Consider the following 26,266-nt stretch of genomic DNA (forward strand, 5'->3'; position numbering starts at 1 on the left):
CACTTCAACACACACAAAAAATACAACAAAATTGGGCTTAAAGTTTGAGAGCACCAAAATGCATATTAATCTTTTCACTGATTTATTGCTGAAACTTCAAACATAAAAAGACACGGGGGCGCATTGGAGGCAGGACTGCAGCTTGTCGGGTCGTTGTCCCACCTTTATCGACTTGTGGCTAACCCACGCTATTTTCCCTTGATTGACCTTGTTAAGCCCGCCCAGCAGGCCAATTAAGGGGAAGCCAGTTACAGAGAACGTCAGCGTATGATGAATTGTCATCGTTTGACAGCTCTGTGAAGCTGTCAAACACTGACATTCTATGTTGTTTGATGAGTCCTTGTATCCAAGACTCATCAAACATCTTTCTTTAGCAGAAATTAGATGGTTGTTGCATCGGAGAATGCAGCAGCCATCTGTCATCTCTGCCAGTGAGATGCAAGACTCTCCGCATCACCAACTGTTAAAGCCTGCAGGAAGAAACAAAGGTAAGTAAGCATTTTCTATCACTTTCCGCTCACCTCATATACTTACCTCTCCACACTTGCACCCATCACTTACCTTCACAGCGCACTTTTGGACCCCTCCGACCCCCGCAGACCCACTACTCGCCTCGGTGACCCTGGCAGGGTTTCCTGACGTCGGGAAGCCCGCGCCTCCATTGGAAAAATGGGGATAATCCTCTTAACTGCCTGTTAATTACCTGTCGGCTACCCGCCTCCTGGCAAGATGAAACGGAGGCGGGTTGGGGGCGGGATGGGCACCCGCTGTCAGATTCTGCCATTTTACCGGCAGTCCCGCCTTCATACCCGCCTCCCCAGGGCTGGCAAGATCGCGCCCGCAGTTTTAAACTTATTATAACTTGAAGAAAACATTTTAATTAAAAGAAATAGCTTTAAAAAGGCCTGGTCACTTCTAACTATTGTGACAGATTGTGTAGATTGGGCCGATACTCTCTGGAGTTTAGAAGAATGAGAGGTGATCTCATTGAAACATACAAGATTCTGAAGGGGATTGACAGGGTAGATGCTGAGAGGTTGTTTCCCCTGGCTGGAGTGTCTAGAACTAGGGGGCATAGTCTCAGGATAAGGGGTAGACCATTTAAGACTGAGAAGAGGAGGAATTTCTTCACTCAGAGGATTGTGAATCTTTGGAATTCTCTGCCCCAGAGGGCTGTAAATGCTGAGTCGTTGAGTATATTCAAGGCTGAGACAGATAGATTTTTGGACTCTCGGGGAATCAAGGGATATGGAGACCGGGCAGGAAAGTGGGGTTGAGGTCGATGATCAGCCATGATCTTCTTGAATGGCGGAGCAGGCTCGAGGGGCCGTATGGCCTACTCCTGCTCTTACTTCTTATGTTCTTAGAACATGGACAAATACCATCCACAACAGAGACAAAAACAGCCATTAGAGAAGCTAAGAGATATTTGGAAAAGAAGATGGTACACAATTGTGGTAGTAATAGCAAAAGTTTTTTCAGCTACGTCAGGAGTCAGAAGACCGTTAAAGTTGTTATGGGGCCTCTGAAGTTTAGGACAAATTCAAATAAATTCCATGGCTATAGCAGAACTGTTAAGTGATTATTTTGCATCAGTCTATATTCCTGTGGACGATGCTCAATTTCCAGCTGTGGGATGTACTGTAGACAGCGACATTATAAATATTAAAATAGATAGGGATGTCATTTTGGATAGAATAGGAAATCTAAAAATAGATTGGACGCCAGGTCCAGATGACATTCACCCAAGGGTGGTTAAAGAGATAGGACAGGTGCCCCTTGCCCGCATCTTCAAGAGCTCAACAGACTCTCGGACAGTTTCCTCAGACAAGAAGGTAGCTCATGTAGTTCTGATTTTTTTAAAAAGGGGACAAATCAGAGCTAGGGACCTACAGGCTCATCAGTCTAACATCGATTACTGAGAAGATGCTTGAAGGGATCTTAAGAAATGCTCTTTATGATTATTGTGAAAAAGAAGGGGATATAAGAGATACTCAACACAGCTTCTGGAAAATAAGGTTATATCTTACAAACTTGTTTGAGTTTTTTGAAGGTTACTAGGTTAGTGGATGAGGGTAATCCAGTTGACATTATCGACCTGGATTTTCAGAAAGTCTTTGAGGAGGTACCTCACGGTAGGCTACTTCATAAGGTAAAATCTTGTGATATCAGTGGGAATTTGATACACTGGATTGGGAGTTAGTTCCAACCCCACACGCAAAAAGTTGTAGTCAATGGTTGTGGATCAGCCTGGAGGCAGGTTACTCGTGGTGTCCCACAGGGATAGATGTTAGGCCCATTACAGTTCACTGTTTTCATTGACGACCTGTGGTGCTGGTAGTATGGTCAGCAAGTTTGCAGATTATACTAAAATTTGTGCACATGTTAAAACTGTAGAGGAGTACAATCTTCTGCAAAACAATTTAGATTTGCTAGGGAAATGTGCTAAACAATGGCAAATGTCATTTAACCTAGACAAATGCAATGTGATGCATGTAGGCAGAACCAACACAGAATATATTTACCATTTACAGGGAACAATACAGAAAGCAGGTTGAGAGAGAAAAGAACCTAGGTGTTATTGTGCACAGATCACTCAAGGTTCATGACCAATGCAGAGAAGCCACAGCCAAAGCAAACAGGGTATTGGGTTGTATTAATGGAACCATTCAATATGAGTCAAAGTACACCATTCTGTCCTTGCATAGGTCCTTGGTTAGACCTTATCTAGAGTACTATGTCCAGTTTTGGTCCCCTCACATGGTGGGTGATATAGAAACCTTGGTAAAGGTACAGGAGAGCCACGAGAATGATTCCCAACTTAAAGAACCTTAGTTACTCAGAGAAGCCTAAATAGCTGGGTCCATTTACTTAGAATAGCTTAGACATAGAGGCGATCTGATAGAGGTATATAAAATAATGAAATTGCATAGCTATTGATAGATTATTTCACTTTGATTGATTGGAGAGGAGCAGGAGTAATGCCTTTAAACTACGCAGGGCAAGATGTTAGGCAGTTCTTCTATAACTATAACTTCCACCCATAAAGAAGCCCAGCAGCTCTGGCCAGCATTCAGAAGTACAGGTTTTCCTCTTATTTGCTACTCCACCACAACCCATACTGCTGACCCAAATGTCAGTACACGCACCCAATGATCAACCAGTGCCCTCAACTGGCAGATGTCTACACCAACAATCATTGTAGCACAAATTATTATATCCCCAACATTGCCCATAGAGGATCAGATCCCAGAGCCTTCTAAAACAGCACACCTCAAAACAGAGACAGAACCACAATGAAGCAACCAACCCCCTGTCATAGAGAAGTCCTCCTCACTACACCTCCAAGTTCCCCTCCAAGTCACACACCATCCTGACTTGGAAATATAACGCCGTTCCTTTATCGTCGCTGGGTCAAAATCCTGGAGTTGCCTACCTAACAGCGAGCACCTTCGCCACACGGACTGCAGTGGTTCAAGGCGGCGGCTCACCACCACCTTCTCAAGGGCAATTAGGGATGGGGCAATAAATGCTGGCCTTGCCAGTGATGCCCACATGCCAGGAATGAATAAAAAAGACTTGCATTTATATAGCGCCTTTCACAACCACCGGACATCCCAAAGCGCTTTAAAGCCAATGTAGTACTTTTTGAAGTGTAGTCACTGTTGTAATATAAAAAAACCTCACCACCAGCTCTCCAAATTCACATGAAATATCAACACAGAGGAAGGAAAAAAATCCATCCACAATGCCCTCCAGAAACCTCCCCATGCACCTGCCAGAAGCGGTACAGTGCAGAAGTCCCAGCATCTGCGCAATCAGAACCCCTTCCCCAGGACAATACGATAGCTCCCCAAGAAATTCCAGGAATCAGAAGGCCAAAAAAAAAATGTCCTCCCCACAGTGATCCCCTTGTGTACCAGTGAAAGTTAAGCCATACCCACCCAGGGAAGATGCTCCTGGAATCCCCCATTACCACGCCTCCATACACACAACAGACCAGCCCAACCTCATCATGGTTAAACTCAAGATTGTCTCCCTAAATGTGAAGACTCAATCACCCAATTAAATGGAACAAAATCTGATCAACCTCAGTAAAGAACAAGCGGAAGTGGCATTTCTACAGGAGTCCCACCTTACCCTCTCCTGAGTATGCCCAACAACGGTAGCCTCTTAACCAAGAGCAGAGCAGAGGCCACTGATTCAAAAGCACCACCCTTCACCATCCCTGGCGTAGATGGTCTCTCTATCCCGACAAAGGATTGAAAAAATGGAATGCTCAGTATGTATCCCCAAATGTAGACTTCCCCCTCACTCCCCACAGCAGTATTCCTTTCAATCCTTCTCCATCCCTCCCCCCAGCACCACCACACATGGAAGGCAAGCTATACTGCACCCTCCATCCTCAGCTGGACAGACTTAGGGCAGGCAGCTAGAACGATTCAAACATGATGAGTCACCCTAGGCCTAACCAAGGTATGGTGAGCCATGCACCTCTTAAACAAGGAATACACCTTCCACTGAAATCCACACAAAACCCAGGAAAAAGAAAATCACTGACTTTTTCCTGAAGTAATCACAACTGCCCTGAATTACGAGTTGCAACATATGACCGTTAGCCATCCTTGAACTCACATTTGCCAATCTACCAACCACTTTGGCACTGGTGCCTGAAGACCATGCTCTTTAGTGACCTAGAATCCCTGGAAGACCTGATACCTCTTCGATGCTGCTCTAGGAAATCTCTAAGGCAGCACTTAAGGCCATATTATCATCGTTTCCTCCACCAAGAATCATTACATACGGAAAATGCAGATACCTGGAGCAAAGAATAGTGAAGCCAGACACAAAAGACAGCAGAGAGCAACAAGTGAGCCCAGATTCAAAACAGCCCATTATCAGTGGCAACAAACCGCCTCTGTAACCCTCTTCCAACTCTGCGTTCCTTCAACTCTGGCCATTTGTGCATCCCCCCACTTACTTCGCCTCACCACTGGCAGCCATGCCATCAGCTGCCTAGGCCCTAAGCTCTGGAATTCCTTCCCTAAACCTCTCTGCTTCTCTTTCCTCCTTTAAGATGCTCCTTAAAGCTATCACAGATGCAAAATACTGCAGATGCTGGAAATCTGAAATAAAAACAGAAAATGCTAGGAATACTCACCAGGTCAGGCAGCATCTGTGGAGGGAAACAAAGGGGGAATTTTTCAAGGGGTCAGCGGGCAAGTTCGGTGGCGGGTCGGGTGGGAAAACATTTTTTGACAGCGGGTCGGGACCTTGCTGTCAACCCGCTGCCACGCACCTTTCCCAGATGTCGGGTCTCTCAGTGCTGAACGACCGGACACGCATGCGCGGGGAAGGCAATTCAGATCATTATGACCTTAACAGCCCATTAAGAAGTATTTTGAGCTCACCTTTACATTTTACGAGGTCGCCCACAGGGTCCACGCTATTCGGGAATCACATCAGGTAAGCAGGTCAGGAGTTGTATGACCATGGAATCATCTCATTACTTGACAACTGCAAATGTGCTTTAAAAGCTCTCATGTCACAGCTGTTCACTTTCCAAGCTCAGAAGCTGTTGCTTACTGCATTTGGAAGACAGACTGAGCTTTATGCAGGTTGCAAGTGTTTGGAGTAAACTCTCTATCCAGTGTTACCTCATTGGAACAACCTCTCCCACCATTAACAGATCGCTTCTGTCATCTCAGGTTCACCTGCCATCTATTACATCAGCATCGGTACTCTTGAAACTATCTCACCTCGGTCCTCAGAATCCCACCACGATCAGCCCCAACACCAGCAGCACCAACAACACCAATCTTCTCCGCAATCAACTGATGTTGCACAGAACATAGGGCATCAGCACCTGACCACATTGCTGCCCGGGACGCCAGGGATGGCCTCACCATGGCCACATTTACTTCACACTGTACACCCTGGCTGCCACATGATTCACCAGGTTGGCACCACCCCACACCAACAACATAAAGCATCCCTACAATGCCCAAGCCATTCCTTTCACTCATCAGCATTGCGGGGGGTACCGTTATGTCTCACCATTCACTGCAACTCACTAAGCCACTTCCAAAGGTGCACACAGATCTATCCAAGAATGCAAAGTGTTGAAAATAAAGGTTTCAATGTTTGACAGCACATTAACAGAAACTTCACATGAACACTGGCTAAAACACCCAAGTGCCTACCCTTGTGTGTTGTTAGTTGGTATGATTGGACTAGGATGAGGGTGAGTGTGAGGGATGGCTAGTGAGATGAGGAAGTGATAATATAGACAGAGAGGGATGGGTGGAGGTGCAAGTTAAGTTGGTGTGAGTAAGGATGTGCAGGAGTCGGGTAGGGAAGGCAGAGTGATGGGGATGTGATGAGTGGCACAGCAGGATGAGGTTGAGTGTGGCTTTGCAGTAACGTTTCGTGATCGACTGGGATCATTGAAAGGTTTGCGCCACTGCAGCCTGGTCCTCCTGATGACATCCCTGCTTGTGTCCTCCTGTGCAATGTGCAACCAGGCTGCTTTGGTCTCCTGGGGCGGACTCTTCCGCCCATTGGAAGTGAAGAGAACCTCCCTGCGTGCTGTGACGTCATCAGACCCGCTTCCTTCAATTGGCCAGAAAATGCGCTGGGCGGACGTAACAAGCCCAATCAACGTAATATCATTCTACACAGTGGGCTGGAGCCAACAGTGGGATCGGAACTCGCCACCGGCATCACCTGCCACGGACCCGCCGAGGTTGGGGAAATCGCGGCCAAAGTTAACGTTTCAGGTCGATGACCTTCCATCTGAACATATAAGAGGTCATTGACCTGAAACATTAACTCTGTTTCTCTCTCCGCAGATGCTGCCTGACCTGCTGAGTATTTCCAGCATTTTCTGTTTTTATTACCTTAAAATCTACCTCTAGTCCTAATGTCTCCTTCTTTGGCTCAGTGTCAATTTATGTCTGATTACGATCCTGTGAAGCGTCTTGGGACATTTTACTACGTTAAAGGCACTATATAAATGCAAGTTGATGTTGTTGCTGACGTAATAAAACTCACTACGCACTTGGTTTGAGTATAAAGCAAGGCATTAATCAACTTGTTTCAGAACATGGAGGTCTAGTTGTATTTCACTAGCTCCTCGTCTTACAAAATGTCCCTGGAAAGCTGGGGCCGACGCCCGAGTATTTATACTCCTTGGACAGCGCCACCAGCTGGCCGTCCAGCGTTATTTGATAGGTAGTTTCTTGATGATGAGATTTATAACAGTTGCTATAGGTGATGTAAAAGGTGCCTGATTAGAACATTTACTGTAAAAGAGTTATGCTCATTAACATGAAGGTGTTTGCTAAAATTCTCCTGCTAATGTATCCTGTAACACAGAACCATTTCCCACCATTCATTTGCTGCTGGCAAGTTTCAGAATTTCCCTGAACTTGTAACAAGCGTCAGTATTTTGCTACTCATCTCAGGCTCTTTTTACAGCTCCAATATCTCCTTTTAATAAATTTCCACAGTACTTCTAGAGTTTCCCCCCTTCTTCCTTATGGCCTTTGTGCAATTTGTTTTCCTTCTTATTTTAATGCCCATTGATGCAGTTTAGAAACTGGTTGATTAGCTTATTGAAAAAAATGGTATGTACTGCATATTCAACACTAGTTTTAAAAGTGCTCTAATTTTCCTCAGCTGAGATATCCTAATGTTTCTGCCAACTCACAGCCTTCAGGATTATACACATAACACATCATTTACAATTTTAATTCTTTTCTCTCTCAGCAACGCACACCTCTACTGAAAATATTGCACCGTATATGCAGTCCTATATACACCTTGGTATTTAAGCTTCTAATAATAAATTTAATGAAGTAAAAATATTTGCAGGACACACTATCTTTTGTTCTCTTCATACAATGAACCCTATTACTTGAACTACAAAGTGTTAGTGTTGTGACGATATCCTAACTCTTCAGAGATGAATTACCTCCCAGCTATTTCTGGGAGCTACAGGAAGCAAACAGCAGTTCCCAGAAATTACCTAAGAATGCAAATATTGAAAACATTTGGCCATTCATCTACCCTCAAGCAACATTGAAAAGTATTCCGTTTGTGGAACAGCAACAATATGTGGACTAAGGTAACGTGTGAAACATAGATCTATAAAAAAGGCTGTATCACCATTTGTAAACAGATGTATCAATACATTTTATGTTGTGCAAGGACAAAAATATAGGCTACAAAATCAAATTAGGGAAATTTTCCTCCAGTACAATATTTAGAACTAAACTTTGTGAATTTGCATTGGATAAAACAATTTTAAGAAAAATTGCACCTTCAAATTGTTTAGAAACCCTACAGCACCACTAAAGATCTGCATTCCTGAATATTAAAAGAATGAAAGTTGAAAATCATACAGCATTGTGTGAATAATCCTGAAGGTTCTGAATTGAAACATTAGATATCTCATTAAAAGAATAAATACTTATAATAAATGTCAAATATGCAACAGAAGGTATATAACCCGGGAAACACTGCTAAACTAAGCAATCGGCTTTCAAAATGGATCAAACATGTCAAAGATTTGTCCCAAGTTATCCTCAACAATAAGAGCCATAACATTGTTTTTGAAAAGAAACTATTAATTCATGTAAATATCTATTTGAACATAAACCCTGCAATTTATAAACTGTTTCCCTTCATATTGGTAAAGAGATTGTAAAGTCCATATATAAAATGAAAACCTAAAAATTGGACAATAAAACGATACTTTTACTGTCCCCTAATGACACTTATTCTCCTCACTTGAACTAAGAAGTTGTAATCAAAAGTCATATAAAATTCCTTCCATAAATCTTTATAAACACATCTAGGAGTTCTACGTCTGTCTGGCAGGTATACAAGATGTATTAAAATCTAGCTAGTGGCATAACTGAACTAAGGCTTGGCATTAAATACTTTCTCAACCATCACTTCTAGTAGTTGTGATTTTTTTGCACACAGAAAGCTTTTAAAAAGCTATAACTTACAAAACCCATTGCCCTTTGGCAGAAGCAGAAATGACTATTCAACTTACTTTACCAGTTCAAGTAACTATAAACCACAGAAGTACATGCAGTATGTAGTCGTCACTCATTACTTTGGGCGTCATTTGAACCACTGCCAGTGTTAGTGAAAAGGCCATGCAATGCCTAAGGCCAAATAACATTTGCATTTCCCATCAGCTCCCTCAAGGTGTGTGTACTGTAAATGTTTCCCTTTGTGAACACATATTCACCAAGGACAGGAGTGACAGTGTTGGGAAATTCAGTTTTCCATTTTGCAAACAGTAGCATCTTCAGTCTCAGGTTAGATGTTTATATGCGTTGACAGAGCTCTTCACCAATTCCGGGAAAAAAAAATCACCTGTTGTTGCATCACGATTTTTTTCTGGGATAGCTTTGGATCTGCCCTGGTTACATCGAAGGGTGGATTTCAGAGCACCGGTGGCAAAGAAAAAACAACTGCTCATACAATTGTGTAAAACTGGGTTTGCTACTTTTAAGTTTTTCGTACAAACTCTCCGCCCAATACCTAATGATAGTCCATACAGACTAGCAATGTACATACCAAACTCTCAGCCCACCCAAGCCCCTAATAATTGGCAGCACCTGATGTGCGATGAGGGGGCTTCCAGGCCTTTGCCCGGCGATGCCCCAGTCTGTGCTAATTGAATACAAAGATGCCTTAAAAATCAAGAAAATACAATGGTGCTTCTATGGAACAATGGGGCATTTTCCAACAATACTACGTGATGTTCGGGATTGTAAACAGACCTCACAGAATCACAGAAATCCCACAGTGCAGATAGAGGCCATTTTGGCCCATCGAGCCTCCCCGTAACCCCTACACCAACACATATCCCACCCTATCCCCGTAACCCCACGTATTTAATCCCCCTAACACTAAGGGTCAATTTATCATAGCCAATCAACCTAACCCGCACATCTTTGGACTGTGGGAGGAAACCGGAGCACCCGGAGGAAACCCACGCAAACACGGGGAGAATGTGCAAACTCCACACAGACAGTCGCCCGAGGCCGGATTCGAACCCGGGTCCCTGGCGCTGTGAGGCAACAGTGCTAACCACTATGCCACCGTGCCTCCTTGAGATGATTGATTAATTAATTAACTAACATCTCAAACCCCCCCCCGGTGTGGGCTGAAAAAGGTTTAATTTTCAGGAGACCTAGCCCAGACAAATGTCCAGTTTTGATGAAAGGCCATTGATCTGAAACGTTCTCAGTTTTTATCTCCACAGATGCTGCTTGATCTGCTGAGTGTTTCCAGCACTTCCTGTTTTTATGTCCGTTTTGAGCTGGGCTCCTGCTGACAAGCTGGTCCCTGGGTATTAACAACTTAAATGCTGATAATAGAAGTACACAAGTATAAGTTGTAAAAAAAAATCCATAACAGACAAAAATTACATTTTGCCACAACAGTATCCAAAGCACTTATTGCTTAGTAATAATGCTGGTTTAGACCTATGTAAATGTTCCTAATCGTTGTACGCAAGCAGGATACTGTGTGGGACTTTCCATAAACAATGAATAAAACTAGTTCCTCCTTTTTCGGTTATGAAGTCACAGGTCATTTACTGGTTTCAAATCTCCTGGAAAACCACTGACTGGCACCAAATAGTGTCATTATTTATTTGGTTCACACCTCAGGTGGACGTAAAAGATCCCATGACACTATTACTGGTCATTATCACATTGCTGTTTGTGGGAACTTGCTGAGCGCAAACTGGCTGCTGCATTTCCTATTACAACAGCGATGTCACTTCAAAACTAATTCATTGGCTGTAAAGCGCTTTGGGACGTCCTGAGGTTGTGAAAGGTGCTATATAAATGCAAGTCTTTCTTTTCTTTCGGTTGAGATTCAATCACCTCCATTCTGGTTTTGATTCTGCACACCATCACTGTAATTCATTTTTCCTCTATATTTTGTTGGGATGGGGGCAACACTGGCAAGGCAGGATTTCTTGCCAAGCTCGAATTGCCTTGAAAACATTATGAGTCAACCACAGTGCGGGACTGGAGTTAAGTCCGGGTTACAGGTTCTCTACCATGAACCAGTTGGATTTCGACAACAAATAGGCAGCTTTTCTGGTACCAGCCCACAAATTACCAGATTTATTCAATTTAATTAGAACTCATGACCTCTGGATTGCTGGTCCAATGCCATAACCACTACACTACCATATCTGTAATATAGTTCATAGCAGAGACTATCTTGGAGGGCTAAACCATTAACGTATCAACCTTATATTGCAAAATGACTGATGGTGATTGATACTTCATTAAGACCTCAAAGTGGTGATTATTTTTATAATTAGAGTTTTGTGATATGCAAAGAAAGAACTTACTTTTAGATAGCACCTTTCACGACCTCAGGATGTCTCAAAGCACTTTCTGGCCAATGAGGTATTTTTTGAAGTGTAGTCACTGTTGTGATGTAGGTACAATACTGTAGTGACTAAGGGTTGAAATCCAACAAATACTTGCCCTGAAAGCTGTTTGAACAAAACAGGTTCCTCATTTTCTGGCAATGAAACCATAGCTCATTTGCAAGCTTTAAATCTCCAGGGAAAACCAATCACTGGCCCTAAGGAACTTCCTCTGGAAGAGATGACAGACTAGAAAGGATGATCTACTAAACAAAATATGAAACGGTACTAATTGTATTATACATAGATCACATTTCTCTAACCGTAGCCCACATTACAGCATTTCTGGTCAGAACCATTGCAGGCAGTTATTTTTCTGACTTGGTGCAACTGATATTTAGTCAGGGCCCTCAGAAAACCACTGACTTCATCGAAAAACAGAGGCTTCCTTTATTGTGGCATCACCTAAGAAACCACATACCTTTTAAGCATGAAGATAAGCAGCATAGCACGTATTGAACCAACACACAATGCCACAAGCAGTTGGGAGTTGCAGGTTTAATACACGAGACCGCTGAGTTTCCACTTAGAATGCACTGAAACAGGTGCTGGTTCTTAAGGAAATGCTGCTTTGCATGCTACCTTGACTGCTTGGGGGGGGGGGGGGGGGCGCTAATCCCCCAACCCCCATTGAAAATAACGAATAAGGTCAAAGGGGAGAGTCACCATTTCCCCCCCTCTCCCCTCCACTGGTTAAAATCAGGAGAGTCAAGAGAACAGAGCAACTGAATCATAGAATAGTACAGCACAGAAGGAGGCCATTCAGCCCATCGAGTCTGCGCTGGCTCTTTCGAAGAGCAATCCAGTTAGTCCTGCCCACCTTGCTTGTTCCCAATATCCCTGCAATTTTTTCTGTTATTTATCCAATTCCCTTTTGAAGGCTAGCATTGAATATGTAGCCACCGCCCTATCAGGCAGTGCGTTCCAAATCCTAACCCCACGTGGCATAAAAAAGTTTTTCCTCATGTCGCCTCTGGCTCTTTTGCCAATCACCTTAAATCTGTGCCCTCTGGTTATCAACCCTTCAGCCATTGGAAACTGTGTCTCTTTATTTACTCTATCTAAATCCTTCATTGCTACAACCTTGCATTCTAAGCACTTGCAGGTAGCAGCTAGTTTGCTCAATTATGTAGCTCCTGTTTCAGGATCCGTCACGTCCCATTTACTCATTGTACATCCACATTCTCATTTCCTTTTTATTTCTCAAACTTGGATTTGCATTCACCCCATATTCTCTTTCTCCAAACTCAACAGTTTTAGCTTCTGTACAGTTTCATAACTCAGTGGATTTAAAATGATCTTTAAAGCCCTGGCAATCACATCCTCCAATATTCCTGGTGCTGCCAGGTTTGGACTGGTTGTATGTCTGAATAAAGACATTCCCAACCAGGAGTAGAGCACAAATACAATGGAGGCTTGAGCTGTCTACCTCGTCAACTAAACGCAGGGATTGTTGCAGCCTGCACATACTTCTATTCACCTTACACTTACTTTGAGCCTCTTTTTTTCAGTGTATGTCTCAGAGTCTGGTTCTAGGTTACCATGTTTAATTGGCACCAGATTGGTCACCAAGTCCAGCCATGCAGCTTTATATCATTAGCTGGGAATTTAAACAAGGTTATGTTAGGCCACGCAAAGTTTTACTGGAATATAACGTGGCCTTCTCGTGTGTCAGGAGAGAGCTGCTCACTAAAAAAATACACTGCAACGTATCAAATGCATTGACCTTAAACTACTTGGATTCAAATAAAACTTATTTCCATTTCTCACTGTGAGAAAGCCTGTCACAATCGTTTGGAGTGTGGAGTGCTGATTTTAAAGCATACAGCAAGATTCCTGCCCTTCCAAAACAAACCTGGCCACACATGTAAATAAGTAGATTACCTTTGATGCAGGCTCTCGCAAAGGGTTTCACAGCCAATGAACGATTTTTGAAGAGTAGTTACTGATACTGTGTAAGGAAACACAACAGCCAATTTGTGCACAGAAAGCCCACAAATAGCAATGAGATAAATGACCAGATAATTTGTTTTAGTGAGGGATAATTGTTAGCCAGGGCACGAGAGAGAACTCCCCTGCTCTTCTTCAAATAGTGACATGGGATCTTTTACGCCCACCAGAGGGCAGACAGGGCCTCGGTGTCTGAAAGAGGGCACTTCTGACAATGCATCACTTAACCCAGTACTGCATTGACATGTCTGCCGAGATTATGTGCTCACCTCTCTGAAGTGGGGCTTGAGCCCACTACCTTCCATCCGAGACGAGAGAGTGCTACCAGTGAGCCAAGGCTGACACCAAGGTAAGACATGCTGGTCAGCTATCATTCTACATGAGTCTAGTCACAGATTGGGAAGACAGAGTTTGTGACAGAAATTCCTCATGTGGGGAATTTCTGATCCTTACCTGGAATATCAATGGAGTGGGGTGCCAGTCTGAGGCGAGATGCTTCTCCATGAGTGGCAGTTGAGGAAGGGGGAGAAGGAAGTAGGAAGAACGCAGAAGGAAATCAAGGTGAAAAGCCAAAGTGTGTTGACTTATAGTGTTCTTACACTCCTTGTAGCTTAAAAGCAACACAGGTTGGTGGGGCACCCTTGATGGACCAATTGGTCTTTTCCTACTCGTAGTCCTGGGCACTGGTTACCATGGCCCTTCTGACCAGGTAACTTTGATGCGATACGAGAAGGCAAAAAATACTTTTGTTTTAAATGTGCATCACATTCCAGGACTTTAACATTTCTTTCCTTCACTGAAAGGATTTCGGGATTGACTCATGTTTAAGTGCTGTGTTTCAAAAATCAAAATGAATTTGCACAGATTTAGAAAGGTCACAGGCTGCAGGCATTAAAGAATGTGTATTGAAATGAGACAGGCCAGTTTGTAGAATTCAGAACTAATACAATGAAAGTCACTTGTTTTTATAGTCCCAGGGCCATTAGGCAGGATAGCTGCTGATCACGGAGAACAGCAGAAGATGTCCTCTTTAAATATCACATCCCAAGGGAGGGAGGAGAGCAATGTTCTTGTTAAGCTCCGCAGCCTCCCAGCTGTCTGGAGGTCCCACGCAGACTGGTTGTCAGCTTTACATGGAAAAACCGTGCATGCGCAGAAATTTGAATGGGCCACGCAGGCCCTTAAAGGGGCCCCACAACCAAAAAAAAATTAGAGGGAATATTGGAGGAGAGGTAGCCACTTTTACTGGGAAATCTAGTGGCAAATCACTGGCAGGAGGAAATCCGAGTCTTTGCACCCCCCTCTCCCCAGATGGGGACACAATGGGCCAAACAGGCAGCCAGGTTTTGAACAGAAGTTTGACACGCATAGTGCTGGGCCTAGAGCAGGAAGCTTAAAAACACAGGTGGTCAGTTTTTGCAGTTAGAAGCAGTCTGAAAAAAAGCTAATGCCAAAAACAAGTAAATCAGGCCATGGGACGGATAGCACGTGGTTATTCCGCCCCCTCCCCGCCACCACCCCCCAATGTTTTTGAGGAGAGAAGTGAGATTGAGCTATGCAATTGGAATTTGCTTTGACTGTTACGTCATATATTCACTTACTGTCTGAAATGAAGCAACTTACCAATTTGTTTCCAGCCACAGCTCACCAAGTGTTTGAGTCCACCGTTGTAAAGATTGGACAGGTGCACTTGGCGGCATTTATGAAAGGCGCCATATTGAGTTCAGATCACAAGGGGTCCTATAGTCACACCACAGAAACTATATACGACACACCCTAAACTTGTGACAATTTGGTCAAGGGTTATTTGACTTCATCAGCAACCAACATGTGACATTACATTATTGGCACACAAGACCCAATGCAAATCAAGTTGTCATAACTTACCTTAATCTAACCACAGGTACTACAGAAAAAGAGCTACTAAAAAACACACATCTGTTATGTAAAATAATTTTCACACAACAATGTTAAATTGTTTATGGTGCTTTATTCATGTCATTAAAATGTCTCAAAGCACTTCAGATGGTGAATTAGTTTTGGAGTGCAGTTACTGTTGCTACACAACCATTCTGCACCAGCAACATCCCAAAAACAGCACGGAGATAAATGATCAATGTGCTCCTTGTTGAAGGAGGAAGATGGCTGGGATACAGGGAGAACTTCCTACTCTTCCACAAAATCACCGGAAAAGGACCTCAGTTTAATACCTTATTTAAAGAGCATCTATGGCAATGCAGCACTCCCTCAATACAGTATTGAAGTGCCAATCTATATTATACTAGCTGGGAGGGCCCGGCGTGGCCAGGGCTTTTTTGGGCCGCGCAGTTTACGGCCGGGCGCTGCCGCTCCCCCGCTCTGTGTCACTCTTTCCCTCCCTGACCCTCTCTCTCCCTGCCCCTCTTTCTCCCTGCCCCTCTCTGTGTCCCCTCTCTCTCTCCCGCCCGTCTCTCTCCCGGCCCCTGTCTGTCCCCTCTCTCTCCCTCCCTCGCTCTCCCTCTCCCCCTCTCCTCTCCCTCCCTCCCCCTCTTTTGGCACCCGGGGAAGGGCTTTGAAAATGGAGCCCGGCCGCGGTGGCCATGCGCGGCCTAGCGCTTCATGCCCGGCCAGGCTCTCGAGCCAAGACTTGACCCCAGCTGAGCTCCCGGTGCGGCCAGCCGCGGGCCGCGCAGTTAACAGCCGGCCGCTGCCGCTCCCCCGCCCGCTCTGTGTCTCGGGCCGAACGGTTGTCAGGCCCGGCCCGAGTGACCCCAACTCACCTGCCGCTCCGGCGGGCCGGGAGCGGGATACTGTGCCGGAGCCGCAATGTGGGGGTATGTTGTGCTGGTGCTGTCAGGATTTTTAAAATGGCGGTGAAGTTTTGGGAGGCTGCAGGATTAGGCCCGCCCACACACAGAATGAAATGCCCCCCCCCCGTGACGCATCAATTGGTCAACCATCAGGTCACTGAACTGTAGGATTGGTGAACAATCACATCAGTCAACGCTATCCCCTGTACGATTGGTCAACCATCACGTCACTCAACTCTAATGAGCGGTAGGATTGGTCAACCGCTAATGAGCGGATTTTTGAACGTTTTTTGTATACTGTCGGAACAATTTTTGTCTGACCAAAAAGTAAATACGCCTATGACACTCCCCTGATCATCAGCTTTCTTTTGATATAACATATGTGTAGGTACGCTCTATAACTTTTGAGTGTATAGCGGACAGACAGACATACTGCTTTATTTTTATATATATATAGATAGATGCTCAAGTCCTGGAGTGGAGCTTGAGCACACATCTACTGACATAGACAAGAATGTGCTACTTCCAACTAAGTCGAGCTAGTAGTACAAATGTTCAACAACAAAAAAGTACAGCAAAAGCCATGAAGTAATGCAACTACTCAACTGGATCACAGGCATAATTCTCCTCTTCCAATCTCCCATTGCCTCAGTTCACCCCTTTAGTAAACATTGTAAAAATGACAAGCACTTCACCTACCTGAAAAATCTAGGATGCCTTCACTGCAAATACAAAGGACAGACAAACCAAACCAACACAACCGAGCAAAAGTTGTTTTTTTTTTTTTTTTAAAACATTCATTTTTTTTAAAATACGGCTTTTAAAGTGTATTACCATTGTTTAAAAAACTACCACCCACCTTTCGCATGGAAAGTCCAGCCTTTCCTGAAGTATTCGTGTAGTCTTATTCTATCTTGCAGTCCACTCTGGCACACTCTGCTGTAAAACTGTCTGGCAATGTAAACATAAGCAGAAGGAATGGCTCCTGCTATACCCTTAGCACCAAAGAAACCATTCACCTCTGGTGAGGCTAGCAGTATCTGGTAATCTGCACTGGTACCCAAAATAAGATTCATATAGGCTTGAGTGAGGTTGAAATACCCTGAAGTCAAGTACATCTTGGAATCTGCCTCAGCTTCAGTCATTAAAGCTTCAGTCACTTGCTCGTCTATTCTAATTTCAAACGGCCTCATTTGTATTATGGGATAAATCCAAGTGTCCGTGCGTCTCGGAGCTCTACCAACGTCACTGGGCAGTGCCAACTCTTCTTCAGAACTACTCTCAGCCAAGCCCATTATATCGTTTCTGTACTGCTGTTGGATTCTTGCTTCATTCACCACGGCCATGATCCTCTTATTTGCTGCCGCACAGAAATCTGCTCGACTACCTGAAAAATAATTTCAACAGTGCGCTTAAGTACAGCTGCTTTCCGTGGTCAGGGCAGATTTCAGTTTAACAAAAACAGACATTTGAATGATGTAAAATTAAAGATTATACTACAAATGTGTGGATGTTCATTAAAAATAACAAGTTCTGTATAAAAGTAGGGTGTAAACCATAAGCTAAAATTATTTTCACGGATAGAATAATCATAGAATGCATTTGGATTTTTTCAGCACTAAAAAAGTTAATTTCACAAGAGGCCTGGCAAATAAATATACCATATATCGCCGTTCCTTCATCGTCGTTAGGCCAAAATCTTTGAACTCCCCAACGAACAGCACTGTGGGAGTACCTTCACCACACGGACTGAAGCGGTTCAAGGAGATGGCTCACCACCACCTTCTCAAGGGCAACTAGGGATGGGCAATGAATGTCGGCCTCGTCAGCGACGCCCACATCCCAGGAACAAATTTTTAAAAAGTGACCAGACTTCAGAGTGAAAAACAGTGTGCAACAACTGGTGAGTAGCATTCTAGAATAGACTCAGACAACTCAGTACAGAATATTATGATTGTGTCTTGGTGCCTTTTCGACCATTGGAAGGATTTAAGTGCAATTCATATTGAAATGCTACTTAAATAATTTAGTGAGTTCACAAAGAGTTAATATCCAGCTTTCACCTGTGGGTGCGAAGGGAGGGATGCAGTCAAGCCAGATCAGCCAACTATTGTAAATGTTATCCTGAACCATATCTGAGACAACAGGGCGACATTATCTGGTTTCAGACGCATTCAAGTGTGTTGGGAGGAATTGCATTTATGCGTACACAAGATGAGCTGGTCTAATTGGGCCTCCACCCAGTCAGGCGGGAGCCCATTTAATTAAAAGGCCTACTGGCCAACCCCCGGACAGGGAAGAGTTGAGAGGATTAGCCCCCAAATTCCTGTTCTTAGAAGCAGAAGAACAAAACACATTCAAGATCCTTTCCAACAAAGACTGCCGAGTGAAGCAGGCAGGAGTCTCCTTTAAGAAGAAAGCTTAGATAACTGGTCAGATTCCAGAGAAAAAGACAAAGTGAATGTTTTTTAGCCTGCTAAAAGGATGAATACAGTCCAATTTACTATTTGTCACGAGAAGACCAATGCATATTTAGATGGAAGTTACTTCAAATGTTTATCTATTTGTTCAGTTAACAATTGTAAATAACATCCAGCTTCGTCTCATTAAAGTATGCGGTAGTACGCCTTCCAAAAGATCGTTAAAGTTTACTTGAGGACATGCGCAAAGATCACGGTATTCAAGTCATGTAACAAGGAGTCCCATAGTTATCCCCGATCAGGTTACACTATCAAATAACTAGATATTGGACAGTACAAGTGAACTACTGAATGAATGAGAAGTGGGGAACACTTATGGGAATGAGCAGCATTACTGAACCCAAGATTATATCTCAAACAGGCCCACAATTTGTACTGTGCCATTATATGGTCATGATGATGCACCACATGTACCTCAGTCACTAAATAGTGAAAAGGTTTATTTTATATAAACACCTGGATGACTGACTGCAGAGAGGCAGGATATGATACATTTAAGGTGGAGTCAGGTGGTCAGCAAGGAGATAGAAACATAGAACATAAAACATTTTCAATTGCCCCAGCCTCAACAGCTTTTTGGGGGGGGAGAGTTCCAGATTTCCACTCCCCCTTGTGTGAAAAAGTGCTTTCTGACATCACCCCTGAACAGCCGAGCTCTAATTTAAGGTTACACTCCCTTGTTCTGGACTCTCCCAAGCAGAGGAACTAGTTTCTCTCTAACAAGTCTAAACTAGTCTCTGTCAAATTCTTTATAATAGAAACATAGAAAAATAGGAGCAGGAGTAGGCCATTCGGCCCTTCGAGCCTGCTCCGCCATTCAATATGACCATGGCTGATCCTCTATCTCAATACCATATTCCCGTTCTCTTCACATACCCCTTGATTCCTTTTGTGTCTAGAAATCTATCTAGCTCCTTCTTAAATATATTCAGTGACTTGGCCTCCACAGCCTTCTGTGGTAGAGAATTCCACAGGTTCACCACCCTCTGAGTGAAGAAATTTCTCCTCATCTTAGTCCTAAATGTCCTACCCCATATCCTGAGACTGTGACCCCTCATTGTAGACCCCCCCCCCCAGCCAGGGGAAACATCCTCCCTGCATCCACTCTGTCTAGCCCTGTCAGAATTTTATACGTTTCAATGAGATCCCCTCTCATTCTTCTAAACTCTAGTGAATACAGGCCTAGTCGACCCAATCTCTCCTCATACGACAGTCCTGCCATCCCAGGAATCAGTCTGGTGAACCTTCGCTGCACTCCCTCTATGGCAAGTATATCCTTTCTTAGGTAAAGAGACCAAAACTGCACAGAGTACTCCAGGTCAGTAAAGATACAGAGCAAATGAGAAACAGTCATTGACGGAAGAAATGTTGGTACCATCAATTTCCTTGGTGCTTTACACTCAAAAATATATTAGTACCACTGCAGTTACTGAATTATTAAAACAATTTTACCGTAAGTATCTAGGTTTAAATGGAGAGAGACCTGTGCTTTTCTTTGACTAAAGTTAAAATCCTAACTTATGGAACCATGTCCTTCCAGCATCACATGCCCAGTTTTATGCATGAGGTAACTCGTGATTTTCATTTACAGTAATTTAATAAAAATACAGATCACATGAACCAAGTGCAGGAAATCACATTCATAACCCAGTCTAGGCTCACAGCTGCACCATTAGTGCTCATTTACATGTAGGGAGCGTGCAGCTTCTGTTAACACAGGTTTCTGGAACATAAATTGCAAGAACTGAATGTCTCAGGGTTGACATTTTCTCACCACTCACGTGCAGTTCTCAATTCCAAAGAAGTCCCTACAGTCGACATTAGTAAGCATAATGTGTTCATCTAGTAGTCAATGGACTGCAATGAACAGTTCTTAAACGTTCTGGCAATAGCCCTATGAGTAAGACATTATGATTATTCACAAATCAATACTGTGGAAAATCCACTTTCCTGTATTTGATGCGACAGTTTAATTTACTAGGCAGTTTTGCTTCAGTGGAAGCATCTTTAGAAACACAATTGCCAAAAAACTATTCTTCAAACAAATTATTTACACATCACGATTCAGCCAGTTTGTGTCCCACGACCAGTTAGAAAATCACATTAGCAACAGCTTGATCTGCTGCCGCACACCAATACATTTTCAAAACCAAGCCCACTTTGAAATATTAAGAAACTTGAAATGTATAAAAAGACTAATCATTTATCGCAAGTTATATAACCAACCTGGCAGCGTTCCTTCAAAGATTTCCACAATAAAATAACTGCAGTGCAACACTCAAACGCACCACAAGATTTTTCACAAACATTTGCTATATACTAAAAATGGTAGGTGGGTCACATTTAATTTCAAAAATGCATTGAAAACCCCAATGTCAACCGTATTTGTCAGTTTTCCATTATGGTCCCTGCAAGATGTTACACCAATAGGTTAGGGTTAACCTATAGGTGCAACTATGATAATAGGTTTTCAGTGTTAAACCGTACACTAAATCAGGATGAAGACAGGATTAAGAAAAGCTGCTGTCAGCCTACATGTCATTGCCACCGGGTGTCGCTGTGGAGCAGCCCAAGGTTCTGCGTCTCAAGTGGCTTCAGCCCTGGCGGTTAGCACAAGTACAGGGAAGTGAAAAAGATCAAGAGGGTGTTGTATATTTCATTTTAAATCTATTTGGACTCTGGGGTAGAGAATTCCAAAGATTCACCACCCTCTGAGTGAAGAAATTTCTCCTCATCTCAGTCCTAAATGGCCGACCCCTTATTCTGAGACTGTGGCCGCGTGTTCTAGATTCCCCGGCCAGGGGAAACATTTTTCCAGCATTAATCCTGTCAAGCCCCTTAAGAATTTTTTATGTTTCAATGAGATCACCTCTCATTCTTCTAAACTCTAGGAAATATAGGCCTAGTCTACTCAATCTCTCCTCATAAGGCAATCCCCTCATCCCAGGAACCAGTCTAGTGAACCTTCGCTGCACTCCCTCTAAGGCAAGTATGTCTTTCCTTAGGTAAGGAGACCAGAACTGTGCACAGTACTCCAGGTGTGGCCTCACCAGTGCCCTGCATAATTGTAGTAAGACTTCTTTACTCTTATGCTCGAATCCCTTTGTAACAAAAGCTAACATACCATTTGCTTTCCTAATTGCTTGCTGTACCTGCATGTTAACTTTCTGTGATTCATGTACAAGGACACCCAGGTCCCTCTGAGTGCAAACATTTCCCGGTCTCTCACCATTCAAAAAATATTCTGCTTTTTTGTTTTTCCTACCAAAGTGGATAACTTCACACTTCCTCACATTGTATTCCATTTACCATGTTCTCATGCTTCTCCTCCTTCTCAACTACCTGCTCCTGCTCTGGCATCGAGCTCCTGAGTGACCAGCCGACACCCATCGACCCCAGTGTGCTGACAGCTGTGGTATATGGGGAGCCTGCGCCCAGAGCAGAGGGCTTTTCATTTTTATGCTGTGATAATGGAGAGGGGCTAAAGGGGACGTCTCCTCCTCCATCGCCCTTCCTTCTCTCCACCAACTCCCCTCCTTCTTTCCTCCCTCCCTCCCCCACGCTTTTACCCCTTTATCACCCACTCCTCCTCGGTCCAATTATTATGCCACCGTCCTCTAACCCTGCTATGCCACGGGAGGTTTTTTAATTGAGAAAACCAGGTGAGAAATCTAATTTTTTTTATTGAGGAACCTAAGAGCCATAGTGAAAGGCACTTCCAAAGTTGATTAAAGGTCATGTTGACAAGTGGTTGTGAGGTCAGAGGTGAGAGAAGGATCATCCATCAGGTGTGGAATTTTTCTTGTGTTCTGTCCCAACATGTGTTAAAGGAGCCACCCCAGATATGGGCAGAGTATTCGAGACTTTTGATCACTTTGAACTTTTGGGAAAAAATCGCTGTGGGGAAAATAAGTAAGGACACTATGGCCGCGATTTTCCCTACCTCGGTGGGTCCGTGTCGGGTCTCGACCCCACTGTTGGCTCCATCAAGGCATCTGATATAACTTTCCCGAGAGAGGGCTTGTTAAGCCCGCCCAGCGAGTTTTCCGGCCAATTGAAGGAAGTGGATCTGATGATGTCATTTGATGACACGTCCTTAAAGGGACCATGCGCAAATTTACTTTGACATTTGTGCTGTCAGTGTTGTACAGCATTGAGGTGCTGCAAGCACTGCACAGGGGTGCACGTCTGCACCCAGGCTCTCCCATGACTCCCTCCATATGCTTATGGAGGGAGTCGCAGCCCTTTCCAATGGGCGGAAGAGACCTCCCCAGGAGACCAACACAGCCTGGTTGCACATTGCACAGGAGGACACAAGCAGGGATGTCATCAGAATGACCAGGCTGTAGTGGCGCAAACCTTTCAATGATCTCAGTACATCACGAAACGTTACTGCAAAGCCACACTCAACCTCATCCTGCTGTGCCACTCATCACATCCCCATCACTCTGCCTTCCCTACCCGACTCCTGCACATCCTTACTCACACCAACTTACCTTGCACCTCCACCCATCCCTCTCTATCTACATTATCACTTCCTCATCCTCACCCTCATTCTAGCCCAATCATACCAACTAACAACACACAAGGGTAGGCACTTGTGTGTTTTAGCTAATGTTCATGTGAAGTTTCTGTTAATGTGCTGTCAAAAAGTGAAATCTTTATTTTCAACACTTTGCTTTCTTGGACAGATATGTGCGCACCTTTGGAAGTGGCTTAGTGAGTACCCCCCGCAATGCTGATGAGTATGAAAGGAATGGCTTGGGCATTGTAGGGATGCTTTATGTTGTTGGTGTGGGGTGGTGCCGACCTGGTGCATCATGCGGCAGCCAAAGTGTACAGCATCAAGTGAAGTAAATGTGGCCATGGTGAGGCCATCCCTGGTGTCCCGGGCAGCAATGTGGTCAGGTGCTGATGCCCTGTGTCCTGTGCAGTTGATTGCAGAGAAGGTTGGTGTTGTTGGTGCTGCTGGTGTGCCTGGTGATGCTGGTGTTGGGGCTGATCGTGGTCCGATTCTGAGGATCAAGGTGAGAGAGTATAAAGTGCACCCATGCTGATGGAATAGATGGCAGGTGAAGTAGAGATGACAGAAGCAATCTGTCAACGGTGGCAGAGGTAATGAGGTCAGACTGCATGGAGATTTGTGTAAAGACTTGCAGCATCCTGAATCTGTAGTGGAAATGCAGTTTAGAGATGCTAGTGCTTAAGGGAAGATATCTGAATCAGCCGGGAGCTTTGGGGTGACATTTGAAGCTGATTCAATGGCCACTGACCTCCCGCCTCAGCTTCACTGAAGAGGTCTAGGCACAGCGGGAAACCCGTGGGAGACTTGTGAAAGTTGAAAAGCTGGGAAACAAGCATCGTCAAGTGGCTGTAAACAAGCCACTAATGATTTGAATTGCATCCCCCGCCGCTGCCTGTCGGGTCCGCCAGCGTTGAGCAGACCCAACATCAGGAAATGCAGGTGTGCGCGTTTGGACAGCCGGTTCCCGACCCGCTGTCAATCATTTTAAATTTCACAGCTGACCCGCCGCCAATCGGGTCTGCTGAGCGCCTATGCTTCTTGGAAACAGCTTTTGCAATGCAGGGGATGTGGGAATTCCATTTGAAAAATGAGGAGATTGCAAGGTTAAGAATTTAAATAGATGGAAAACAAAAATTGGAGCCACCAAAGGTAAGAGCTTGCTGGAGTTGTGGAAATTGTATCTGAGCTCAGAACAGATAGTGAGGCCAAGACTGTTGATAGATAAAGAAGGAGCAAGGTTAGCACCATCAAGAGGCGGTAGCTGATGGACAGGAGGACACAGAGAAACTTGGTGGGATCAAAATAATTTAATTTTTTGATGCCCCAAAGGGCTTCAAGGAAGGGACGATGCAGTGATTCATCCACTGCACTGAGGAATGGAGACTATGCACTGAGAGAATTTGATCTGAAGAAATTTGATGGAAGTAGAGTGGAATCATCAGCAAGAGAGTGGATAGGATTAGACAACGGGTGAAGGCGAAATAGAAAATTTTAAACTTTTTTAAGAAGATGGCAGAATCGCATCTCATACTAAATAGGTTTGCCCATTTTATACCAACATCAAGGCAAGATGTTGAAAACAATCAAAACTTTGGGTGGATGAGATTCAACTGTCGTAAAATATCTGCAGCGGAAAAATTAAACCTGACAGCCATCACAGTCAGTCAGACTGGTCACACATAAATGATTCCTGTACTATATATGAACAAAAATATTTTCACTAAATTAGCGTTGCTATTTTATGAACCCGTGGATGGAATCTGGGGCAACGTCAGACAGCAGGATTGCTTCGAGTCACTTAGTGTTGTGGAGAGTGAAAAGAAGTACAGGAAACTTTGTGCTATCCGGAGGTGAGCTATCCGGCAATCTGGAGCCACCGGCAAAAATCAGCAGCCGTTTTTTATTCTTTTTGTTTGTTTTTTTTGCTTTGTTTGAACAGTCAAGCTGTGCAAGGTCTGTAGCTATAGCAACAGCTTCAGCTACAGAGCTTTAGGGCCACACCCGAGTGTTTAGAAGCTGTTGCTAAGCAACAGTGTTTGTTGTCAAATACGGATAAGAATCTCCGTATCTCTCAACATTAACTCTGGAGAGTACGGAGGTTTTGAGGCAACGGCAGCAGCTCGGTCCCGTGGGTGCCGGATAGCACAAAGTTTCCTGTACATAGACTTTTCTTACACACACCCTCCGATATCTTTTGGTGACATCCAGCTTCAGAAACAGATTGTCTTCTTCATGTGTATGTTTCAAAAACATAAGGGGACTAAATTTGTAACTACTTCATTTAATTTTGTGAACACAAAAAAATTCAGAGAGTACAGGCTCCAAGACAGATTAAGTCTGTTTGTGAAAAAGCCATGAATTTATCCTACCTGTGAACGGGTGGATCATTCCTGGTTTTACATCAGCTGTATCGTTCTGCTGTAACTGAAGTGAGACATCGCTGACTGCATTAACCAGCTCATCAAAGAAGTCTGCTATCTCCTGGCAGTCATGGAGTAAAACATAACGATCCTGTCGATTCGTAAAGTATGAATCACTCAGATTTGCTCTAGAGATTTTAAAAAAGCCAATTTTATTATTTGAATTAAGGCCTGAAGACTGCAGTGCTATTTCAGCGCCCCAAATTCCAACATCTTCAGTACACTGTAACGAGCATCACTGCACCGAACATACCACACACCATACAGACTCCACTCTTCCCGACACATCTTTTTGCCATTTCACAGTGTTTCAAGATGCCAATGAATCATTGTCCCGGAATGTGCGGTAGGAATAATGGTGAGGCTATCAGCGCTCACCGTTATTAAAGTGTAAATCGGATAGCAACTTCTGCACATACACAGTTAAACACAGAAATCAGGATATTGCTGATCGAGATGCCCTGCTCTTCCAGAAGCTTCACTATAACAGTATCGCGCCGAAAGATTCAGCATTCAAATACATGCAACGGTGTGAAGTTGGGTGCTTACCCGATAGATACCCACTAAACTCGGCAGAAAAAGTTAGGGCTTGCCTATCAAAGTGTAAGTGAAATTTTAACAGCGTG

At 44.0% G+C, this 26,266-nt stretch overlaps 1 protein-coding gene across 4 annotated transcripts in view; it reads right to left on the reverse strand.

Moving 5' to 3' along the window:
- The window catches only part of pgs1 (phosphatidylglycerophosphate synthase 1), a 48,843-nt gene that overhangs the window by 10,405 nt on the left and 12,172 nt on the right, over positions 1 to 26,266 (reverse strand). For all 4 annotated transcript variants that reach the window (XR_015073148.1, XR_015073147.1, XM_085963762.1 and 1 more), the window contains 2 exons: positions 25,590 to 25,768; positions 17,075 to 17,602 (listed from right to left, as the gene is read on the reverse strand). Coding sequence is in view for 2 of the 4 variants with exons in the window: in XM_085963762.1 (XP_085819888.1) it covers positions 17,075 to 17,602; positions 25,590 to 25,768 (707 nt within the window). In the remaining 2 variants the exon portion in view is untranslated. The remainder of the gene's footprint in view (positions 1 to 17,074; positions 17,603 to 25,589; positions 25,769 to 26,266) is intronic.

The sequence above is a fragment of the Somniosus microcephalus genome, chromosome 21, assembly GCF_052327205.1.
Source record: "Somniosus microcephalus isolate GS21.2 chromosome 21, FLI_Smic_1.0, whole genome shotgun sequence".
Taxonomy (NCBI): domain Eukaryota; kingdom Metazoa; phylum Chordata; class Chondrichthyes; order Squaliformes; family Somniosidae; genus Somniosus; species Somniosus microcephalus.